The sequence below is a fragment of the Bufo gargarizans genome, chromosome 5 (assembly GCF_014858855.1).
Source record: "Bufo gargarizans isolate SCDJY-AF-19 chromosome 5, ASM1485885v1, whole genome shotgun sequence".
Taxonomy (NCBI): Eukaryota; Metazoa; Chordata; class Amphibia; order Anura; family Bufonidae; genus Bufo; species Bufo gargarizans.
In genome coordinates, this window is record NC_058084.1 from 278,704,151 (window position 1) to 278,729,206 (window position 25,056).

Below are 25,056 nucleotides of genomic sequence, written 5' to 3' on the forward strand. Positions count from 1 at the left end.
GACACTATAGGGCGGAGCGGTGGTGGGGAAAGACCTTTGTGAACTTTTGGTAAGGCATGTATAATAGGAGTTACTGGACACTCTACATTTAAATATTGGAAATCATTATGGTAAAAAATCCCCAAATTTCTACCTTCCTGCAGAATGTCAGTTAACTCCTTGCGGTAGGGCTCCAAGGGATTGGAGTCCAAACTGCAGTATTTGGTAGTATCCATTAAAATTTGCAACATCTGTTGTTGGTATACAGTTTTGTCTAAAACCACCACCGCGCCGCCCTTATCAACCATTTTGATGATAATATCCTCCCTATTCTGCAGTTCTTTTCTAGCAATTTTTTGTGATTTAGGGAGATTATTGTTTTTACGGCCTTTTATATGCCCCATGGTATCATCATATATTTTAGTTAGTTCCCTCTTCATCACCTCTTGGAATGTGTCCATTCCACTAGTACGTGATTTAGGGGGATAAAAAGTGGGATTTTTCACTTGAAATTTTGCTGTATTCTGTTCACACATATCATCTGAAATTTCTTGCAAATCATGCAAATGCAACAAAGTAACTTGTTCCCGAAATGAGAGACCTGTATAATGATTTTTGTTTTGTTCAAAAACTGCATCCACCACTGAGTCTGAAATGCTCCCAACCTCACTGAAGTGTTTTTTCACCGTCATAGATTTCAATAGGTAGGCGAATTTTAAAACCCACAGGGACTCTTTCTGGCCACAATAGTGAGGGAAAAGTTGTTTTTAAGGGGACTAACACCTGGACTCTTCCTCTTCACGCTCATCTACAGTCTGATCCAGCACTCTTCGCAGGGCACGCTCCAGGAAGAAAACAAATGGGATGATGTCGCTGATGGTGCCTTCGGTGTGATTGACTAGGTTTGTCACCTTCTCAAAAGGACGCATGAGCCTACAGGCATTGTGCATGAGCGTCCAGTAACGTGGCAAAAAAATACCCAGCTCCGCAGAGGCTGTCATAGCACCCCGGTCATACAAATACTCGTTGACGGCTTTTTCTTGTTGGATCAGGCGGTCGAACATTAGGAGTGTTGAATTCCATGTCGGGCTGTCGTAAATCAAGCGCCTCACTGGCATGTTGTTTCGCTGCTGAATATTGGAAAAGTGTGCCATGGCCGTGTAGGAACGCCTGAAATGGCCACTCACCTTCCTGGCCTGCTTAAGGACGTCCTGTAAACCTGGGTATTTATACACAAAGCGTTGTACGATCAGATTCAACACATGTGCCATGCACGGCACATGTGTCAACTTGCCCAAATTCAATGCCGCCAACAGATCTCTTCCGTTGTCACACACCACTTTGCCGATCTCCAGTTGGTGCGGGGTCAGCCACTGATCCACCTGTGCGTTCAGGGCGGACAGGAGTGCGGGTCCGGTGTGACTCTCTGCTTTCAGGCAAGTCAACCCCAAGACGGCGTGACACTGTCGTATCCGGGATGTGGAATAGCCCCTGGGAAGCTGGGGGGTGCAGTTGATATGGAGCAAGACGCAGCAGCAGAAGAGGATGGAGTAGGAGGAGTAGAGGAGGTGGCAGCCAGTCTGCCTGCAAGTCATGGCGGTGTCACCAACTCCGCTGCAGAGCCAGGCATTCCATGCTTGGCAGCCGTCAGCTGGTTTACCCAATGAGCAGTGTACGTAATATACTTGCCCTGACCGTGCTTTGCAGACCAGGTATCAGTGGTCAGATGGACCCTTGCCCCAACACTGTGTGCCAGACATGCCATGACTTTCTTTTCCACAATAGAGTACAGGTTGGGGATTGCCTTTTGTGAAAATGAATTTCAGCTGGGTACCTTCCAATGCGGTGTCCCAATAGCTACAATTTTTTTGAAGGCCTCAGACTCCACCAGCTTGTATGGTAAAAGCTGGTGGGTTAAGAGTTCCGACAAGCCAGCTGTCAGACGCCGGGCAAGGGGGTGACTCTGTGACATTGGCTTCTTACTCTCAAACATTTCCTTGACAGACACCTGACTGTGGGCAGATGAGCAGGAACTGCTGAAGGTGAGAGGCGGAGTGGTGGGTGGTTGAGAAGGGGCAAGGAGGACAGCAGTGGTTGACGTGGCTGAAGATGCTGGACCAGGAGGAGGATGGTGGATTTGAGTTTGTGTGCTGCTTGTACTCATGTGTTGATCCCATAGGCGTTTGTGATGTGAGATCATGTGCCTTCGCAAAGCAGTGGTACCTACGTGGGTGTTGGACTTCCCACGACTCCGTTTCTTTTGGCACAGGTTGCAAATGGCATCGCTGTTATCAGCGGCAGACACACAAAAAAAATGCCACACTGCTGAGCTTTGCAATGACGGCATTTTGGTGGTGGCAACAGTATGCGTTGATTGTCGTGCTGTCTGGCTGACCCCGGGTGCCGATACATGCTGTCTGACTGTGCCACTAGCTCCTTGCGACTACCTCCCCCTGCTTCCAACTCGTCTCCTCCTCCTCCTCTCTGTCTCCCCATCTGAACTTTCCCCCTGTTCTTCTTCTCTTCGAGCGGGCACCCACGTGACATCCACGGACACATCGTCATCATCAACTGCTTCGACTTGTATCTGACAACTCAGCAAAGGAAGCATCAGCGGGTACAACATCATCATCATCACACCATACGTCCATGTGTGTAATTCTGCTTGACTGAGACATATCCCTGTTATATACATCCTCTGGCAATAATAGTTGCGCATCACTAATTTCTTCCAACTGAGGTGTAAATAACTCCTCTGACAGATCAAGTGTAGCAGCTGTGGTGCTAGTGTTGGTGGTGGCGGCGGGCGGGCGAATGGTAACTTGTGAGGTGCCCGAAGCTGAGCTGGAGGAGGATGGTGCGTCAAGGTTCCGAGCGGAAGCTGTAGAAGATTGGCTTACACAGGACACCCAGTCAACTATGTCCTCAGAACTTTTTCGAGTTCAGGGTACATGGCCTTTTAACACTGGGCATTATTCTATGGCCAAAGGAAATCACAGCACCACGACCAGAACGGCCCCTGTGGGTTGGCCTACCTCTGCCTGTAATTTTTTTTTAGATTAGTGGTACTATGCATGCAAGGTACTGTGCCACCCTATATGAGTGGTGGGCAGTGGGCACAGTACAGTCAGTGGGCCTGACACTCACTGGCAGGCAACTGCAATTATATTACAGAGGAAAAATGAAATGACTTTTTTATCTGCAAGGTACTGTGCCACCCTATATGAGTGGTGGGCAGTGGGCACAGTACAGTCAGTGGGCCTGACATTCACTGGCAGGCAATTGCAATTATATTACAGAGGAAAAATTCAATGACTTTTTTATCTGCAAGGTACTGTGCCACCCTATATGAGTGGAGGGTACTGGTAGTGGGCACAGTGCAGTCAGTGGGCCTGACACTCACTGACAGGCAACTGCAATTATATTGCAGAGGAAAATTTCAATGACTTTTTTTTATCTGCAAGGCCCTATATGAGTGGTGTGCACACAGCACAGTCTGTGGGCCTGTGGCCTCTCACACATGGGCAGGCAATTGCAATATATATATATAGAAAAAAAACAGACTGATATACCAGCCCTAATAAGGGCTGTTTGGTCTGCTGTCAGGACACTGTCCTGACAGCAGATGAGTCTTTGAGGACTGGAGTGGACACAGAACACTGGCCCAGCTAACGATTTCCCTATTAATTCAGCAGCAGCAGCACTCTCCCTGCTCTAACACTGCAGCTTCAGAATGAATCTAAGAGGGCTGCCGTCCTTGCTTTTTTTTAGGAGGTGGGAGGGTCTTGGAGGGAGGGTATGCTGATTGGCTGGAATGTGTCTTCTCAATGATGACGTATAGGGGGCGTACCGAACATTGCATATGTTTGCCCGCCGCGAGGTGAACGCCAACAAGCGATGTTCGCCGGCGAATAGTTCGGGACATCTCTAATGGACAGCAGAGAAACAGTAATTCCTATTGCATTACCTAACACCCTGCGCTGGAACCTATCAGCTACACTATCACTATCTAACTTACACTGACTATCTCCCACTAACTATCTGTATTATATATATTGCACAGCTATAACACTGCTCTCTCTCTCTCAGAACTGCAAAAAAAACTGCAGAAAATGGCTGCTGGGGAGGTTCTTATATAGTAAGGGTAGGCAACTTTCCTATTGGTTGCTAGGGATGTTGCTAAGCTCTGACAAAGATATTGCAGCCTTCTCTTTGCCCCACAAGCAAGAAGGGAGGTTAGTGATGAAAAAAATATAATATAGAATATTCGCAATTACAAATATATAACACTATATTCTACATCTTCGTGAATTCTCTAAGTACCAATATTCGCGATAAAAATTTGCGATTAGAATATTCGCGATCAACACTACTCCACAGCTGCAGAATATCATAATACACATCTCAGCTGCTGGAGACCCTCATAATACACACCTATGGTGCTGCAAAACATCATAATGCACACCTAAGGTGCTGCAAAACATCATAATGCACACCTAAGGTGCTGCAGAACCTCATAATATATATCTCTGCTGCTGCAGAACATATTAATACACATCTAAGCGGCTGCAGAACATAATACACACCTCAGCTGCTGAAGTAAATGACAATTTGATGCTATAGAAAACATGAGGCTTTTATCACATCTGTGTTTGTGGCCTCAGTCACAGATCAAGTCAAATGCTGGACAAAATTTTGCAGCCTGCCAGGCTCCATGATGTAAACCCATCAAATCTCATCATAGTCATCGGGTGTTTTCGTCCGTAATGTGCCAGATCCAGCACTGCCATGCTGCCATGATTTTCCTTGTTGTGCTCCCATGACAGAGCAGAACAAGTTGTGGACAAAGCATAATACACACCTCAGCAGGGCCGGACTGGCCTACCGGGATACCGGGAAATTTCCCGGTAGGCCGCCGGCCCTGGGGCTGCTTTAAGATGTGTCTGCACCTTTTCGGCGGCCGGCAGGCCGAATCTGGAAGCTCTGATGTAGTGGTGGGTGGAGCTGAGCAGGCCGGCGGCCGGCCTCCGTGGGAGCGGCACTGCTCCCTCCGACCACCTGGTGTCACTGTGAGCAGCAGCCCGTGATCCTCCTGGCTGGCTGTCCTGTGTGTGGCCGCCCCTCTCTTCCTGCAAGTGGCCTCACCTCCAGATTCAATATGCCGGGCCCAGGCCGCAGACCGGAAGCAGAGCCCGACCCCTGTGTCTGCCGCCGTCATGACCGATGACCTGAGAGGACTTGAGGAGCCGCAAATACTGGGGGTAAGAAGGGGCCAGGCTGTGCCCACATGTGACTGTGCAGGCTGTCAGGGTTATGTAGTGTATATTATTTACATACAGTCTTGTAAATTATAGAAGATATAAATATATAAATATATAAAGAAGCATGTGAGGGTACAGAATGCCCATGGAGCCCACATCCTAGAAGCTGATTTGCCCAGCCGATGCCACTCCTGGAGATTACTGTAAACTGGAGACTGTATGTAAACTAATAGTATACATTACATAACCCTGGCAGCCTGCACAGTCACATGTGGGCACAGCCCGGGCATCCAATATATATCACAGAGAGCTATACTGTGCATTAGAAGCTATACTGCACAGTATAGCTCTCTGTGACATGTATTGGATGCCAGGGCTGTGCCCACATGTGACTGTGCAGGCTGCCAGGGTTATGTAATGTATACTATTAGTTTACATACAGTCTCCAGTTTACAGTAATCTCCAGGAGTGGCATCGGCTGGGCAAATCAGCTTCTAGGATGTGGGCTCCATGGGCATTCTGTACCCTCACATGCTTCTTTATGCATCACAACAAGGAGATTGGGGCAGTTGACAGCAGTGCTCTGGCTGGAGGTAGCACTTTGTGAAAGGTTGTCACACAGGTTGTCAGGGGCTGGGAGTGGAGAACATCTTGGTGTGTAACCTGGTGTCACTGTGCTGTACGAAGGATCTGCTGGGCATGGTGCCTCCACAGAGGGCAGGGAATCAGATTGGCTGAGGAGGGCTTGTACTTTAGAGAAGAATATGTGGCTTCATGTGACAGGGCAGAGGAATCGCACAGAAGAGTGTGTGGATGAGGATACGTCGTGTCTCCAGGAGCTCTGCCCCTGACATCTCCAAGTGACAGACACTGCTGGACCCCCCTGGCACCCTGCACACATTATAAATGCACAGTATAGCTTTCCCTGATATGTATTGGATGCCAGGGCCATGCCCACATGTGGCGAGTGGCGGTGCATTATACACAGCAGCACGGTGTCCGGTACTCACAAAGACGTGGTAGACAAATGCCCAGCCCCGGGGTCTCTCCAGCACGTTGCACAGGTAGTTATGCAGCCTCCGGTACTTCACGTTCCTCCGGCAGCTCTGGCTGCTGTTGTACGACAGCGGCTTCCCCAATAAGCTCATGCGAGCTCCCTGCTTCCCCCGGCGGCTCTCCTGCAAGCCCCCTCCTGGTCCCACACAGCTGCCCCTGTCAGTGTCACTGGTGCCCAGGAGAAGCAGCCCGTCCCCTCTACTGGAGTTCAACAGCACCCTGTTGCCCCGACTCCACATCTTTCGTGCCGTAGTAACGGTCCCTGCCCCTGCCTTTACCTCCACAGCTGCTTTTTATCCAGAGCCCAGAGCCTCCAACATCACCTCCACTATGGTTGCGGGACATGGCATCACCGGCGTGGGCACAGTAGGCAGAGCGAGGTGCTCCGGGTGCATGCACAGAGCAGACCTGGGGACAGGGTGGCAGCGCTTCCTGGCTTGAGACTGTCAGATCTGATCACAAGTTGGCACCAGCCATACATACAGGCAGGCTCTGTGTGCAGGGTGCCAGGGGTGTCCAGCAGTGTCTGTCACTTGGAGATGTCAGGGGCAGAGCTCCTGGAGACACAACGTATCCTCATCCACACTCTCTTCTGTGCGATTCCTCTGCTCTGTCACATGAAGCCACATATTCTCCAAAGTACAAGCCCTCCTCAGTCAATCTGATTCCCTGCCCTCTGTGGAGACACCATGCCCAGCAGATCCTTTGTACAGCACAGTGACACCAGGTTACACACCAAGTTCTCCACTCCCAGCCCCTGACAACCTGTGTGACAACCTTTCACAAAGTGCTACCTCCAGCCAGAGCCCTGCTGTCAACTGCCCCAATCTCCTTGCTGTGATGCATAAAGAAGCATGTGAGGGTACAGAGTGCCCATGGAGCCCAGATCCTAGAAGCGGATCTGCCCAGCCGATGCCACTCCTGTAAATTCCCTTGCTGCTCTCTGTACAGTAGGGGACAGTGATCACACAGCTCTCTGCATCCAGCAGGCAAGACAAGTGATCACAGTTCCCAGCAGTCTACTGTGCCTTCATACATAGAAGCCTGGCGGTCACTTCCAGGCAGCTGAAACTCCATGCATGGTGGTCAGAGTGGCTGTGAGAAGCTTGGAGCCCGCCACCTCCAGGCAGCTGCACTTCAACAACTTTTCCAGGAGAATCCAGCAACTCTGTGACAGCAGGAAGGGGTTGCCAGTCACTCACTTGTCCCTGTGCAGCCTGCAGCTCCAGTCCTTCTCCTGGTGCTGCTGCTGACATACATTCAAGGGGGACAGAAGGGGAAGGGGGTGAGGAAGAGGAGGACAGAGGGGGAAGGCCAGGTACTTACAGGAGGACTATATCTGAGTATAAATTAAAGGGGTTGTTCGGGTTCAGAGCTGAACCCTGACATCCCTCCATTTTCACCCAGGCAGGCATTCTGACTTGAGCATCGGAGCAGTTCATGCTCCGATGCTCTCCTTTGCCCTGCGCTAAATCGCACAGGGCAAAGGCATTTTTTGAAGATCTGGTGACGTGCCGGGGCTCTCCATGGGGCTGCCAGGAACCCCGGTGACGTCACCGGCACTGATGGCTGGGATTTACCGCTGCCCTAGCCAGTAAAACGGTAATATGAACAATGGGGTTCTACAAAAGAGCTATTGTGGGGCAAAGTTCATATTCGTGTTTACACACGTGTTTTAAAATGAATGCTTTCCCCTTTTATAAACAAGTAAATAATGACTCAACGTTGTGGGGCTGGTGTGCAACTTTTTCCAGGGCTGGTTTTTATCCCCAGTCCGGCCCTGCACCTCAGAAGCTACAGAACATCATAATAGTGACAAGAGAGCTACACGATTCATCATGACCAGGTTGCTATTATTGGAAATTAAGGGGCAATATAGGGAGGGGGTAAAAGAAAAGAGAACTCCCAGAATGCCCAGACTCTTAGTATGGGGCATCAGTAGAGGGACACAATAGGAAACTAAAACTCCCAGCATTTGTAGGATGTTATTATGGGCTATCAGGAGACATTACAAAGAGTGATTATAAGGAACTTCCAAAACAATATGCCAGGGCCAGGGCCAAAACCTCCAAAGAACATGCCAGGGTCAGATCTGCTTCTATTGTCGTCAGCTCGGGAACTGGTGATGCTGCCGATATGCAGGCTCAAAAAACCTAGGCCAAGCTTGGCTGCTGCTACCTCTGTACGAGTATTTCCCTTATGTCAGTTTTTCTCCAGAAGGCTGGCACACAAAAGCACTTCCCCTGTGCAAGATGTGCACATACCCCGTTCCCTGACCCTATGGACTTCTGGAACAGTGGTCAGAACTGGCCCAATTTGCTTTCACAGTACTGTCTTGTCCAGCCTCCAGTGTCATCTTAGACATAGTTTTCAGCGTGACAGGTGGGGTCATCATACCCAAATGGACAAAAGTGAGGATTTTAACACACCTCTGGCTGCTGCAGAAGAATAGATTTGCCATTGCTGATGGTGGCTCTTTATCACCGGCCTGGTCATGCCACTGACACTGTCTTCCTGCTTTAAATCATGTTCCGTACAGAATGGCTGCTGCTGCTGCCACCACCACAGCTGCTACTCTACCTACTACCATTAGTCCAACACAGCAGCATATCTACTGCATTGCCAATATGACTACTACTACCTCTACACAGCCACGCATGCCTCATCTATTCCACGCTCTGCTGCTGCCGTTACTATTCTTCCCACATTTATCCCTACACAGCTTACCCCTTTTCAGCATCCACAGTGTACTGCTGCCGATCCAAAAAAGAGGGAGAGTTTTCCTAGACTTCAGGACAAGCCAGTGTTACCTCTGACATTAACATGTGTGTATGTATAAACAGGGGCAGGAATCTGCCTTTGTTAAAGCATAATCCCCCCCCCCCCCCCAATAACACCGTGTCTATTTTAACCCTATCTGCCCCAATGAGATACGGTTTTAATTTTAAAAAGCATAACACATGAGCCGGTGCAGTGTGTTTTTAAACAGGCTGTTTGTAATCATCACCAATCATGTGTTTACCCATAGCTGTATATGTCAGTGTCATTATGACATTATTTACTATTGCTGTTATTACATTCGCGTTTATGGGGGGGGGGGGGGAGGCGAGCAAAAATGCAAAAAATAAATAAATTGAAAAAAAGACTATAGAGATATGTCATATACCAATTTTCAGGCCAATTGGAGAACTTTTGATTCAGGTAGAACTGAGATGCATTTGAATCGAATTTTTGGACCGATTTAGTCATATTCTCTCATCTCTAATATATATGGAGAAGATGATAGGAATAGATTAGAAAATTAGGTGACAATTGAGCATTGACTTTCATTACAATAAGCATTAAAATGAAATCTAAAATCTAACATCCATCTGTTTTTCTTTTAATTGTAGCTTAACGAAAGAATTATGGAAACAGAAGAAGACAGTCAGTGTGGTAAAGTTTAATTAAATTAATTAAAGAGAAAATTGTGTATTTGTATTTGTTCCAGTATAATATGTATTTGTTGCATACATTTCTGAGAATAAAAAATGGTTCATACATGTGAATGGTGTCAAGTACATGGACTGCTACAACATCCATTCATATGAATACATCAATTGCAGAACTTTCTGAAACAAAGTTGCCAACAAATTGTGTGAACATATCCATAGGGCCTAGTCACACAGTCGAATTTGCTGGTGGAATCATGGTGCAGTCACCGCCCCAGAATTCTGCCAGCGGCCACATAGTGTCTGCCTCCCATTACCACCCCTTTTCAAAAGGGACATGTCTGCATGAAGCTTCATTCAATGGAGCTAGGCTGCAATTGGGTCTGCTGCATTCAGCAGAAACCATATCAGTTTCTGCCAGTAAATACATGGTGGAATTTTGACAGCACCAAATACTGCTGTGTGAACAGGCCCTTAGAGTGTGGTCTGATGGTATGACTGGCCACATGTAGCCAAACCATGCCCATCAATGACAGCCAATGATTTTTCCTATTCTACAGTGATGTTTACAAAAGACAATAAATTACATTTGATATTCTTCATAAGGGGGCTCACAACATGCCAGTGTAACAGATATGCAAATTACTTATTATATGGTTAGGATTTCAAATTTAGGACTCCAATGCTGCATAGTAAGCTTGTTACTGACCAGTGATATATAGGCCCACCTCCTATTTCCTCTAGACTTAATGTTTAGAATTATAAAACAATAATGAGGAATAGATTTTACCTTACTTATATTCATCAATATATTATATAGTACAACAATGCAGCTACATGCATGTATAAGCCCTATTTGACATGTGTGAACTAATCAAAGGAAAGGCAAAGCCATCCATAGACATTTTTTTCTAATAATCTTACCTTCATGACTATGGGAGGCAATGACTTTGAAATAACAGATTAAAATTTTATTAAAGGGAAGCTGACAGTCAATTCATAATGTCCCTTGGACATGGGAAGCATGAAATATGGTCCCTCTTTAAAAGAACTATGTTTTTCTCCAGCTTTTTGCCACCTGACTGTCACCACCAGATCTCTGAGAAGCTCTGACAGACATTCTTCAGTACCGCTTGCTTGAGGTTCTTTTGTTTTGGTTTCGTTTTGTCATCTCATTTTCCTCTCTCAGCTGTCATCTAGTTGCACTGATTGCATCCCTTTATATCCCCTCCCATACTGCATCACTTTGCGGTTTATACAACTTCCTGAATTGTGCTCACTGCTAGATGCTGCAACTGCTGGTTCCTAAGATAAGTCTTTTCCTTTATTTGTGTTTTCCTGTTGGCTTGATTCTAGGTGACCCTGACTCCCTCCGTATTAAGTGCAAGGAGCCGGTGGTTGTGTCCCCTCACTATTGTAGGGTTTTCAGGTGTCACTCAGTCTAGGTACGAGGGCCTGCAATTTTGCAGTCAGGGAGAGCTTTATAGGGCTCACCCATATATTACTTAGTTTGGGATCAAGTCAGTTGGATCTTTATTTGTGACTTCTAGTTTCCTGCAACACCGTCCGTGACATTATAAACCGCCAAAACCGTCTTAAGCATGGATCCGGTTTCAGCCTTGATTGACCACGTGCAGGGTCTTTCATTGGAGGTAGCAGATCTCCGTAAAACTGTCTCTCAGTTTCAGGTGACTGGTTCTGCTTGCGTTCATGGAGTTTGTACTGAGCCTAAGATCTCGCTTCCGGATACGTTCTCCGGGGGTAGTGAGAATGTTGTTCTTTTTAGAGAGTCTTGCAAACTCCATTTTTGCCTGCTTCCCCATTCCTCTGGTAATGAAGAGCAGAGGGTGGGGATCATCATCTCGCTGCTCAGGGATAACGCTAAGTCTTGGGTCTTTTCACTACCGGTTGGGGCACGGCCCCTCCGATCCATGGGTGAATTTTTTGTAGCCCTGGGTCAGATATATGATGATCCGGATTGTATTGCTCTGGCTGAATCTAGACTGCGTCTTTTGTGCCAGGGTAAACAGTCCGCAGAGATATACTGTTCAGAATTTCGGAGATGGGCAGCTGATTCTGGTTGGAATTATGCTGCACTCCGAAGTCAATTTTGCCATGGTCTTTCGGAGGGATTGAAAGATGCATTTGCCTTTCATGAGAGACCTGCCTCCTTGGAGTCTGCCATGTCTCAGGCTGTTCGTATTGACAGGCATCTTAGAGAGAGAGGAGAGATCACTCCATCCTGTCATATTCAGTAGAAGGACAGTGGGGCTGTCTCATTCAGTGCGCAGTGTCTGTCTCTCTCAATCCCCTCTGAGGAGGAGCCCATGCAGCGGGGTTTGCTTGCCTCTAATAATAGAGGATTCAGCTCTCCGAGGAGGGTTTGTTTCCGTTGTGGAGGTATAAATCATTTGGCAAATGTTTGCCCCTCTAGGAGTTTCAGGGAGTTTTTTGAGGGTAATAAAGAAACAAAAATAAAAAAAATCCTCTAAAAGCATTCCATCTGTTACTATTGGCAAGGTTGATGCGGAAATTGAAGGTTTTCCATTTGCTTGTAGTTCCCGTTTTGTCCTACCTGCCAGGGTGGCGCTAGAGAGCAAGAACATTTTTTTGTGAGATTTTTGTAGATAGTGGAGCAGCTGTCAATCTCATTGATAGTCAATTTGCTAAAACACATGGTTTCCAGGTATGCACTTCGGGAAAGGATATACCTGTTTTTGCTATCGATTCCGCTCCACTTTCTCAAAAATCGTTAAAGGGCATAGTTCACAATATCCGTTTGACTGTTGGTGATGCTCATGTTGAGGATGTGTCATGTTTCGGCTTAGTGTTGGGGTCCCTCTAGTGTAGGGGCTACCCTGGCTCACTAAACATAACCCCACCATTGATTGGCAAGCAAGGCAAATAAATGGTTGGAGTGACTTTTGCGCAGAGAATTGCCTCTCGGCGTCTCTTTCAGAGGTTTCCACCAAGACTGTACCATCTTTTCTCTCTGAATTTTCGTATGTGTTTTCTGAGAGTGGCGTTCAGGAGTTGCCCCCTCACAGGTAGTACGATTGCCCTATTAATCTCATCCCAGGCGCCAAGCTGCCTAAATCTCGTTTATACAATCTCTCCCAACCTGAAAGGGTCGCTATGCATACGTATATCTCTGAGAGCCTGAGAAAGGGACACATCCGACCCTCGAAGTCACCTGTTGCCGCAGTTTTTTTTTTTTATTAAGATCCATGTCTGGATTTTCAGGAGCTGAACAGTATCACAATTCGTGACCCTTATCCGCTTCCTCTGATCCCGGAACTGTTTAACCAGATTGCTGGAGCAAAAGTTTTTTCTAAGTTAGATTTAAGAGGGGCATACATTCTGGTCAGGGAAGGGGACGAATGGAAGACGGCCTTCAATACCCTTAAGGGTCACTTCGAGAATTTGGTTATGCCTTTTGGTTTGATGAATGCTCCAGCCGTCTTCCAACATTTTGTGAACAGCATTTTTTATCATGGAATGGGGAAATTTGTACTAGTGTATCTAGATGACATTTTTATTTTTTCTCCTGATTTCAAAACTCATAGGGACCACCTACGTCAGGTCCTGCTCATTCTGCGGGAGAATAAATTGTACTCTAAACTGGAAAAATGTGTGTTTGCGGTTCCAGAAATTCAATTTCTGGGGTTTCTTCTCTCCGCTTATGGTTTTCTCATGGACCATGAGAAGGTCCGCGCTGTGCTTGATTGGGAGCTTCCTGAGAATCAGAAGGCGCTGATGCTCTTTTTGGGTTTTGCCAATTATTACAGAAAGTTCATTTTGAATTATTCCTCTGTTGTTAAGCCACTCACTGATATAACTAAAAAGGGGGTAGATTTTTCCTCCTGGTTGGTAGATGCGCGTAAGGCCTTTTCTAGTATCAAAGAGAGCTTTGCTTCCGCTCCCATCTTGGTACAACCTGATGTCTCTCTACCTTTCATTGTTGAGGTGGATGCTTCTGAGGTGAGTGTGGGTGCGGTCTTGTCTCAGGGTCCCTCTCCTGCCAAATGGTGACCGTGTGCCTTTTTCTCAAAGAAACTCTCCTCCGCAGAGAGAAATTACTATGTGGGAGATTGGGAATTGTTGGCCATCAAATTTGATTTTGACTGGAATGGCGCCATTGGCTAGAGGGAGCCAGACACCCTATTACCGTGTTTACCGACCATAAGAATCTGGCCTACTTGGAGTCAGCCAAGCGTCTAAACCCGAGACAGGCCAGATGGTCTTTATTCTTTTCCAGGTTTAATTTTGTTGTCACGTTCCGCCCTGGGGTTAAAAATGTGAAGGCCGGTGCCCTGTCACGTTGTTTTCCGGGAGGGGGGAACTTTGAAGACCCGGGTCCCATTTTGGCTGAAGGGGTGGTCGTTAGGGATGAGCGAACTCGAACTGTATAGTTCGGGTTCGTACCGAATTTTGGGGTGTCCGTGACACGGACCCGAACCCGGACATTTTCGTAAAAGTCCGGGTTCGGGTTCGGTGTTCGTCGCTTTCTTGGCGCTTTTGTGACGCTTTCTTGGCGCTTTTTGAAAGGCTGCAAAGCAGCCAATCAACAAGCGTCATACTACTTGCCCCAAGAGGCCGTCACAGCCATGCCTACTATTGGCATGGCTGTGATTGGCCAGAGCACCATGTGACCCAGCCTCTATTTAAGCTGGAGTCACATAGCGCCGCCCGTCACTCTGCTCTGATTAGCGTAGGGAGAGGTTGCGGATGCGACAGTAGGGCGAGATTAGGCAGATTAACTCCTCCAAAGGACTTCACTTGATTAATCGATCGATCTGCAGCTGTGCATCATTGAGCTGCTGAAATTCAAATGCTCACTCACTGTTTTTAGGCTGCCCAGACCGTTTGTCAGTCACTTTTTTCTGGGGTGATCGGCGGCCATTTTGTGTCTTGTGCGGTGCTGCGACCAAGTGCATCCAAGCTGCGACCAAGTGCATTTAACCCTCAATGGTGTGGTTGTTTTTTGGCTAAAGCCTACATCAGGGTGAAGCTGTCACACCAAGTGCATTTAACCAGCAATAGTCTGTTCATTTTTTGGCCATATACTAAATCAGGGGCAAGCTGCGCCTGTCACCAAGTGCATTTAACCCTCAATGGTGTGGTTGTTTTTTGGCTAAAGCCTACATCAGGGTGAAGCTGTCACACCAAGTGCATTTAACCAGCAATAGTCTGTTCATTTTTTGGCCATATACTAAATCAGGGGCAAGCTGCGCCTGTCACCAAGTGCATTTAACCCTCAATGGTGTGGTTGTTTTTTGGCTAAAGCCTACATCAGGGTAAAGCTGTAACACCAAGTGCATTTAACCAGCAATAGTCTGTTCATTTTTTGGCCATATACTACATCAGGGGCAAGCTGCGCCCGTCACCAAGTGCATTTAACCCTCAGTAGTGTGGTTGGTCAAGCTGTGACACCAAGTGCATTTAACCAGCAATAGTCTGTTCATTTTTTGGCCATATACTACATCAGGGGCAAGCTGCGCCCGTCACCAAGTGCATTTAACCAGCAATAGTGTGGTTATTTTTTGGCCATATCCCAGTCTAATTCTGTCACTAAATCCATACCGGTCACCCAGCGCCTAAATACTAGGCCTCAAATTTATATCCCGCTAAATCTCTCGTTACCGCTGTCCTGTTGTGGCTGGGGAAAGTTATTTAGTGTCCGTCAAAGCACATTTTTTGTTCTGGGTTGAAATACAATTCCCAATTTAGCAATTTCATAATTTAGTGGTTTCTGCTATATCAAAGCTATTTGAAATCTATCCCTAAAAGGGTATATAATATTCAAGGTGCACATAGGGTCATTCAGAATAACTTCACACACACCCGCTACTGTGCATTTCCAAGTCTAATTCTGTCACTAAACCCATACCTGTCACCCAGCGCCTAAATACTAGGCCTCAAATTTATATCCCGCTAAATCTCTCGTTACCGCTGTCCTGTTGTGGCTGGGAAAGTTATTTAGTGTCCGTCAAAGCACATTTTTTGTTCTGGGTTGAAATACAATTCCCAATTTAGCAATTTCATAATTTAGTGGTTTCTGCTATATCAGAGCTATTTGAAATCTATCCCTAAAAGGGTATATAATATTCAAGGTGCACATTGGGTCATTCAGAATAACTTCACACACACCCGCTACTGTGTATTTCCAAGTCTAATTCTGTCACTAAACCCATACCTGTCACCCAGCGCCTAAATACTAGGCCTCAAATTTATATCCTGCTAAATCTCTCGTTACCGCTGTCCTGTTGTGGCTGGGAAAGTTATTTAGTGTCCGTCAAAGCACATTTTTTGTTCTGGGTTGAAATACAATTCCCAATTTAGCAATTTCATAATTTAGTGGTTTCTGCTATATCAGAGCTATTTGAAATCTATCCCTAAAAGGGTATATAATATTCAAGGTGCACATTGGGTCATTCAGAATAACTTCACACACACCCGCTACTGTGTATTTCCAAGTCTAATTCTGTCACTAAACCCATACCTGTCACCCAGCGCCTAAATACTAGGCCTCAAATTTATATCCTGCTAAATCTCTCGTTACCGCTGTCCTGTTGTGGCTGGGAAAGTTATTTAGTGTCCGTCAAAGCACATTTTTTGTTCTGGGTTGAAATACAATTCCCAATTTAGCAATTTCATAATTTAGTGGTTTCTGCTATATCAGAGCTATTTGAAATCTATCCCTAAAAGGGTATATAATATTCAAGGTGCACATAGGGTCATTCAGAATAACTTCACACACACACGCTACTGTGTATTTCCAAGTCTAATTCTGTCACTAAAAACATACCTGTCACCCAGCGCCTAAATACTAGGCCTCAAATTTATATCCTGCTAAATCTCTCGTTACCGCTGTCCTGTTGTGGCTGGGAAAGTTATTTAGTGTCCGTCAAAGCACATTTTTTGTTCTGGGTTGAAATACAATTCCCAATTTAGCAATTTCATAATTTAGTGGTTTCTGCTATATCAGAGCTATTTGAAATCTATCCCTAAAAGGGTATATAATATTCAAGGTGCACATAGGGTCATTCAGAATAACTTCACACACACGCTACTGTGCATTTCCAAGTCTAATTCTGTTAGTAAATCCATACCGGTCACCCAGCGCCTAAATACTAGGCCTCAAATTTATATCCCGCTGAATTTGAATACAATACATTGGGCCAAATAATATTTTTGTTCTTGTGGTGAACCATAACAATGAGAAAAACATCTAGTAAGGGACGCGGACGTGGACATGGTCGTGGTGGTGTTAGTGGACCCTCTGGTGCTGGGAGAGGACGTGGCCGTTCTGCCACATCCACACGTCCTAGTGTACCAACTACCTCCCAGTAGCCGCCAGAATTTACAGCGATATATGGTGGGGCCCAATGCCGTTCTAAGGATGGTAAGGCCTGAGCAGGTACAGGCATTAGTCAATTGGGTGGCCGACAGTGGATCCAGCACGTTCACATTATCTCCCACCCAGTCTTCTGCAGAAAGCGCACAGATGGCGCCTGAAAACCAACCCCATCAGTCTGTCACATCACCCCCATGCATACCAGGGAAACTGTCTCAGCCTCAAGTTATGCAGCAGTCTCTTATGCTGTTTGAAGACTCCGCTGGCAGGGTTTCCCAAGGGCATCCACCTAGCCCTTCCCCAGCGGTGAAAGATATAGAATGCACTGACGCACAACCACTTATGTTTCCTGATGATGAGGACATGGGAATACCACCTCAGCATGTCTCTGATGATGACGAAACACAGGTGCCAACTGCTGCGTCTTTCTGCAGTGTGCAGACTGAACAGGAGGTCAGGGATCAAGACTGGGTGGAAGACGATGCAGGGGATGATGAGGTCCTAGACCCCACATGGAATGAAGGTCGTGCCACTGACTTTCACAGTTCGGAGGAAGAGGCAGTGGTGAGACCGAGCCAACAGCGTAGCAAAAGAGGGAGCAGTGGGCAAAAGCAGAACACCCGCCGCCAAGAGACTCCGCCTGCTACTGCCCGCCGCCATCTGGGACCGAGCACCCCAAAGGCAGCTTCAAGGAGTTCCCTGGCATGGCACTTCTTCAAACAATGTGCTGACGACAAGACCCGAGTGGTTTGCACGCTGTGCCATCAGAGCCTTAAGCGAGGCATTAACGTTCTGAACCTGAGCACAACCTGCATGACCAGGCACCTGCATGCAAAGCATGAACTGCAGTGGAGTAAACACCTTAAAACCAAGGAAGTCACTCAGGCTCCCCCTGCTACCTCTTCTGCTGCTGCCGCCTCGGCCTCTTCTGCTGCTGCCGCCTCGGCCTCTTCCTCCGCCTCTGGAGGAACGTTGGCACCTGCCGCCCAGCAAACAGGGGATGTACCACCAACACCACCACCACCACCTCCGTCACCAAGCGTCTCAACCATGTCACACGGCAGCGTTCAGCTCTCCATCTCACAAACATTTGAGAGAAAGCGTAAATTCCCACCTAGCCACCCTCGATCCCTGGCCCTGAATGCCAGCATTTCTAAACTACTGGCCTATGAAATGCTGTCATTTAGGCTGGTGGACACAGACAGCTTCAAACAGCTCATGTCGCTTGCTGTCCCACAGTATGTTGTTCCCAGCCGCCACTACTTCTCCAAGAGAGCCGTGCCTTCCCTGCACAACCAAGTATCCGATAAAATCAAGTGTGCACTGCGCAACGCCATCTGTGGCAAGGTCCACCTAACCACAGATACGTGGACCAGTAAGCACGGCCAGGGACGCTATATCTCCCTAACTGCACACTGGGTAAATGTAGTGGCAGCTGGGCCAAAGGCGGACAGCTGTTTGGCGCACGTCCTTCCGCCGCCAAGGATCGCAGGGCAACATTCTTTGCCTCCTGTTGCCACCTCCTCCTTCTCGGCTTCCTCCTCCTCTTCTTCCACCTGCTCATCCAGTCAGCCACACACCTTCACCACCAACTTCAGCACAGCCCGGGGTAAACGTCAGCAGGCCATTCTGAAACTCATATGTTTGGGGGACAGGCCCCACACCGCACAGGAGTTGTGGCGGGGTATAGAACAACAGACCGACGAGTGGTTGCTGCCGGTGAGCCTCAAGCCCGGCCTGGTGGTGTGCGATAATGGGCGAAATCTCGTTGCAGCTCTGGGACTAGCCAATTTGACGCACATCCCTTGCTTGGCGCATGTGCTGAATTTGGTGGTGCAGAAGTTCATTCACAACTACCCCGACATGTCAGAGCTGCTGCATAAAGTGCGGGCCGTCTGTTCGCGCTTCCGGCGTTCACATCCTGCTGCTGCTCGCCTGTCTGCGCTACAGCGTAACTTCGGCCTTCCCGCTCACCGCCTCATATGCGACGTGCCCACCAGGTGGAACTCCACCTTGCACATGCTGGACAGACTGTGCGAGCAGCAGCAGGCCATAGTGGAGTTTCAGCTGCAGCACGCACGGGTCAGTCGCACTACAGAACAGCACCACTTCACCACCAATGACTGGGCCTCCATGCGAGACCTGTGTGCCCTGTTGCGCTGTTTCGAGTACTCCACCAACATGGCCAGTGGCGATGACGCCGTTATCAGCGTTACAATACCACTTCTATGTCTCCTTGAGAAAACACTTAGGGCGATGATGCAAGAGGAGGTGGCCCAGGAGAATGGAGGAGGAGGAGGAAGAGGGGTCATTTTTAGCACTTTCAGGCCAGTCTCTTCGAAGTGACTCAGAGGGAGGTTTTTGGCAACAGCAGAGGCCAGGTACAAATGTGGCCAGACAGGGCCCACTACTGGAGGACGAGGAGGACGAGGATGAGGAGGAGGTGGAGGAGGATGAGGATGAAGCATGGTCACAGCGGGGTGGCACCCAACGCAGCTCGGGTCCATCACTGGTGCGTGGCTGGGGGGAAAGGCAGGACGATGACGATACGCCTCCCACAGAGGACAGCTTGTCCTTACCCCTGGGCAGCCTGGCACACATGAGCGACTACATGCTGCAGTGCCTGCGCAACGACAGCAGAGTTGCCCACATTTTAACCTGTGCGGACTACTGGGTTGCCACCCTGCTGGATCCACGCTACAAAGACAATGTGCCCACCTTACTTCCTGCACTGGAGCGTGATAGGAAGATGCGCGAGTACAAGCGCACGTTGGTAGACGCGCTACTGAGAGCATTCCCAAATGTCACAGGGGAACAAGTGGAAGCCCAAGGCCAAGGCAGAGGAGGAGCAAGAGGTCGCCAAGGCAGCTGTGTCAATGCCAGCTCCTTTGAGGGCAGGGTTAGCATGGCAGAGATGTGGAAAACTTTTGTCAACACGCCACAGCTAACTGCACCACCACCTGATACGCAACATGTTAGCAGGAGGCAACATTTCACTAACATGGTGGAACAGTACGTGTGCACACCCCTCCACGTACTGACTGATGGTTCGGCCCTATTCAACTTCTGGGTCTCTAAATTGTCCACGTGGCCAGAGCTAGCCTTTTATGCCTTGGAGGTGCTGGCCTGCCCGGCGGCCAGCGTTTTGTCTGAACGTGTATTCAGCACGGCAGGGGGCGTCATTACAGACAAACGCAGCCGCCTGTCTACAGCCAATGTGGACAAGCTGACGTTCATAAAAATGAACCAGGCATGGATCCCACAGGATCTGTCCGTCCCTTGTCCAGATTAGACATTAACTACCTCCCCTTAACCATATATTATTGGACTCCAGGGCACTTCCTCATTCAATCCTATTTTTATTTTCATTTTACCATTATATTGCGAGGCTACCCAAAGTTGAATGAACCTCTCCTGTGTCTGGGTGCCGGGGCCTAAATATATGCCAATGGACTGTTCCAATGTTGGGTGACGTGAAGCCTGATTCTCTGCTATGACATGCAGAATGATTCTCTGCTGACATGAAGCCAGATTCTCTGTTACGAGACCTCCCTCCTCTGCCTGGGTGCTGGGCCTAAATATATGCCAATGGACTGTTGCAGTGGTGGCTGACGTGAAGCCTCATTCTCTGCTATGACATGCAGACTGATTCTCTGCTGACATGAAGCCAGATTCTCTGTTACGAGACCTCCCTCCTCTGCCTGGGTGCTGGGCCTAAATATATGCCAATGGACTGTTGCAGTGGTGGCTGACGTGAAGCCTCATTCTCTGCTATGACATGCAGACTGATTCTCTGCTGACATAAAGCCAGATTGTCTGTTACGGGACCTCTCTCCTCTGCCTGTGTGTGTGCTGGGCCTAAATATATGCCAATGGACTGTTGCAGTGGTGGCTGACGTGAAGCCTCATTCTCTGCTATGACATGCAGACTGATTCTCTGCTGACATGAAGCCAGATTGTCTGTTACGGGACCTCTCTCCTCTGCCTGTGTGTGTGCTGGGCCTAAATATATGCCAATGGACTGTTGCAGTGGTGGCTGACGTGAAGCCTCATTCTCTGCTATGACATGCAGACTAATTCTCTGCTGACATGAAGACAGATTGTCTGTTACGGGACCTCTCTCCTCTGCCTGTGTGTGTGCTGGGCCTAAATATATGCCAATGGACTGTTGCAGTGGTGGCTGACGTGAAGCCTGATTCTCTGCTATGACATGCAGACTAATTCTCTGCTGACATGAAGCCAGATTCTCTGTTACGGGACCTCTCTCCTCTGCCTGTGTGTGTGCTGGGCCTAAATATATGCCAATGGACTGTTGCAGTGGTGGCTGACGTGAAGCCTCATTCTCTGCTATGACATGCAGACTGATTCTCTGCTGACATGAAGACAGATTCTCTGTTACGGGACCTCTCTCCTCTGCCTGTGTGTGTGCTGGGCCTAAATATATGCCAATGGACTGTTGCAGTGGTGGCTGACGTGAAGCCTCATTCTCTGCTATGACATGCAGACTAATTCTCTGCTGACATGAAGACAGATTCTCTGTTACGGGACCTCTCTCCTCTGCCTGTGTGTGTGCTGGGCCTAAATATATGCCAATGGACTGTTGCAGTGGTGGCTGACGTGAAGCCTCATTCTCTGCTATGACATGCAGACTGATTCTCTGCTGACATGAAGCCAGATTGTCTGTTACGGGACCTCTCTCCTCTGCCTGTGTGTGTGCTGGGCCTAAATATATGCCAATGGACTGTTGCAGTGGTGGCTGACGTGAAGCCTCATTCTCTGCTATGACATGCAGACTGATTCTCTGCTGACATGAAGCCAGATTCTCTGTTACGGGACCTCCCTCCTCTGCCTGGGTGCTGGGCCTAAATATATGCCAATGGACTGTTGCAGTGGTGGCTGACGTGAAGCCAGATTCTCTGCTATGGGACCTCTCTCCAATTGATTTTGGTTAATTTTTATTTATTTAATTTTTATTTTAATTCATTTCCCTATCCACATTTGTTTGCAGGGGATTTACCTACATGTTGCTGCCTTTTGCAGCCCTCTAGCTCTTTCCTGGGCTGTTTTACAGCCTTTTTAGTGCCGAAAAGTTCGGGTCCCCATTGACTTCAATGGGGTTCGGGTTCGGGACGAAGTTCGGATCGGGTTCGGATCCCGAACCCGAACATTTCCGGGATGTTCGGCCGAACTTCTCGAACCCGAACATCCAGGTGTTCGCTCAACTCTAGTGGTCGTCTCTGCTCTTTACCCCGATTTGGAGGCAGAGGTTCAGGCAGCCCAGGCAGAGGCTCCTGATCTTTGTCCTCCTTACGACTCAAGGTTTTTAAGGAGCATCGCGATACTGTCCTTGCGGGCACCTGGGGGGTAGAGCCACAGTGGATCTCATTGCTCAGAGATTCTGGTGGTCGGCTCTTCATAAGACGGTTGAGGGTTTTGTGGCAGCCTGCGAGACCTGCGCTCGTTACAAGGTCCCTCATTCACGGCCATCGGGTCATCTCCTTCAGTTACCCATTCCTTCCCGTCCTTGGGCGCATCTGTCCATGGACTTCATTACGGACCTGCCTCGTTCCTCGGGGAAGACTGTGATTTTGGTAGTAGTAGACCGTTTTAGCAAAATGGCACATTTCATTCCTTTTCCTGGGTTACCCAATGCTAAAATGCTGGCACAGGCATTTGTTGATCACATTGTCAAACTGCATGGCATTCCTTCAGACATAGTTTCGGATAGGGGCACACAGTTTGTTTCCAGATTCTGGAAGGCCTTCTGTTCTCGCTTGGGGGTTCGGTTGTCGCTCTCTTCTGCTTTTCACCTGCAGTCGAATGGCCAGACAGAACTTGTCAATCAGAATCTGGAGACATATCTGCGCTGTTTTGTGACTGAGAATCAGGAGGATTAGTGTTCTTTTTTGTCCCTTGCTGATTTTGCTTTAAATAACCGTCGACAGGAGTCCTCGGATAAGTCACCATTTTTTGGTGCATATGGGTTTCATCCGCAGTTTGGGACATTCTCTGGAGAGGGGTCTTCTGGTTTACCTGATGAGGAGAGATTTTCCTGGTCTTTGTCATTTATTTGGCAAAAGATTCAGGGTAATCTGAAGAGGATGAGTGAGAGATATAAGGGTGTGGCGGATAAGAGACGTGTGCCTGGCCTGCACCTGAATGTGGGTAATCTGGTGTGGTTGTCTACTAAGAATATCAAATTGAAGGTTCCCTCCTGGAAGTTGGGTCCTAAGTTTATTGGACCTTACAAGATCTTGTCCGTCATCAATCCCATTGCCTTTCGTCTTGATCTTCCTCAGACTTGGAAGATCCATAATGTTTTTCACAAGTCCCTATTAAAACCTTATGTCCAACCCACTGTACCCTCCTCTTTGCTTCCTCCTCCGATTGTGGTTGATGGTAATCTTCAATTTCAGGTCTCTAGGATTGTGGATTCTCGCATTATCCGCGGTTCTCTCCAGTACCTCGTTCATTGGGAGGGTTATGGTCCTGAGGAGAGGATGTGGGTCCCAGTGGCGGACATAAAGGCCACTCGTCTCATCAGGGCTTTCTATAGATCCCATCCTAAGAAGGTGGGCTCTGAGTGTCTGGAGTCCACTCGTAGAAGGAGGGGTACTGTCACCGCCAGATCTCTGAGAAGCTCTGACAGACGTTCTTCAGTACCTCTTGCTTGAGGTTCTTTTGTTTTGGTTTCATTTTGTCATCTCGTTTCCCTCTCTCAGCTGTCATCTAGTTGCACTGATTGCATCCCTTTATATCCCCTCCCATACTGCATCACTTTGCGGTTTATACAACTTCCTGGATTGTGCTCACTGCTAGATGCTGCAACTGCTGGTTCCTAAAATAAGTATTTTCCTTTATTTCTGTTTTCCTATTGGCTTGATTCTAGGTGACCCTCACTCCCTCCGTATTAAGTGCAAGGAGCCGGTGGTCGTGTCCCCTCACTATTGTAGGGTTTTCAGGTGTCACTCAGTCTAGGTATGAGGGCATGCAATTTTCTATCATTAAGATCTTTGTATGGGCTGAGCAGTCAGGGAGAGCTCTAGGGCTTTTATAGGGCTCACCCATATGTTCCTTAGTTTGGGATCAAGTCAGTTGGATCTTTATTTGTGACTTCTAGTTTCCTATAACACCATCCGTGACACTGACTCAGTTTGATTGACAGTGATGACAGATTTATTAAAGGAGGCACATGCGGTCATAAATCTGTCACAACACAAGTTAATAAATTATCAAACCAATCTGACCTTTGGACCACAGTAGATTAACTAGAATCACCTACAAAACATTCATCTAAGCCAAAAAATAAAGAACAATGTATACAACAACTAAAGAAAATCAAGATATTTTATTGAGACAAAACCATCAAGGGCTCATTCACGTGACCGTATGCTTCATTCTGCATTTGTTCTGCAATTTTGCAGTCCGCATCTGTACGTCCATTCCGTGACCCTGCAAAGAAGATAAAATATGTCCTAATCTTGTCTGCAATTGCGTCAAAAATAGGCACATGGCCAGTATCTCTGTTTTGCGGATCCGCGATTTGCGGACCGCAAAAACGAATACAGTTGTCTGAATGAACCCTAATATTTATACACAATGAGAATTCACACAACAGCGAAAAACTAGATCAAGAATGACACCTGGTGGACAGTAAGATGTATGACACAACTAATACATATACAACATGCCAGAGCCTTACAGATACACAGTTTGTGTCCTATGTTACATCATATACCAATCCAACAGGCAAAGTGCAGTGCACTGCGGTTAAAGGTAACTTAAATAGTTGCACTTACAACCAGACTATCCAAATTATAAAGTAATAGGCATAATCATACGGTGTCAGTGACCCAGTGTCCTTCACTCATCCCATGCATTTTGCAATAATGCTTTTTCAAGGGGATTATTTTTGCAAAATGCGTTGGTTGAGTGAGAGACACTGGAGGTGGCTGACACTGTGAGATCATGC

General features: G+C 47.7%; 1 protein-coding gene across 1 annotated transcript in view; it reads left to right on the plus strand.

Annotated features, from left to right (window-relative positions):
* The window catches only part of LOC122938038 (NFX1-type zinc finger-containing protein 1-like), a 231,841-nt gene that overhangs the window by 546 nt on the left and 206,239 nt on the right, over positions 1-25,056 (plus strand). Inside the window, 1 exon segment of the mRNA XM_044293307.1 lies at positions 9,689-9,731. Coding sequence (XP_044149242.1) covers positions 9,689-9,731 — 43 coding nt within the window.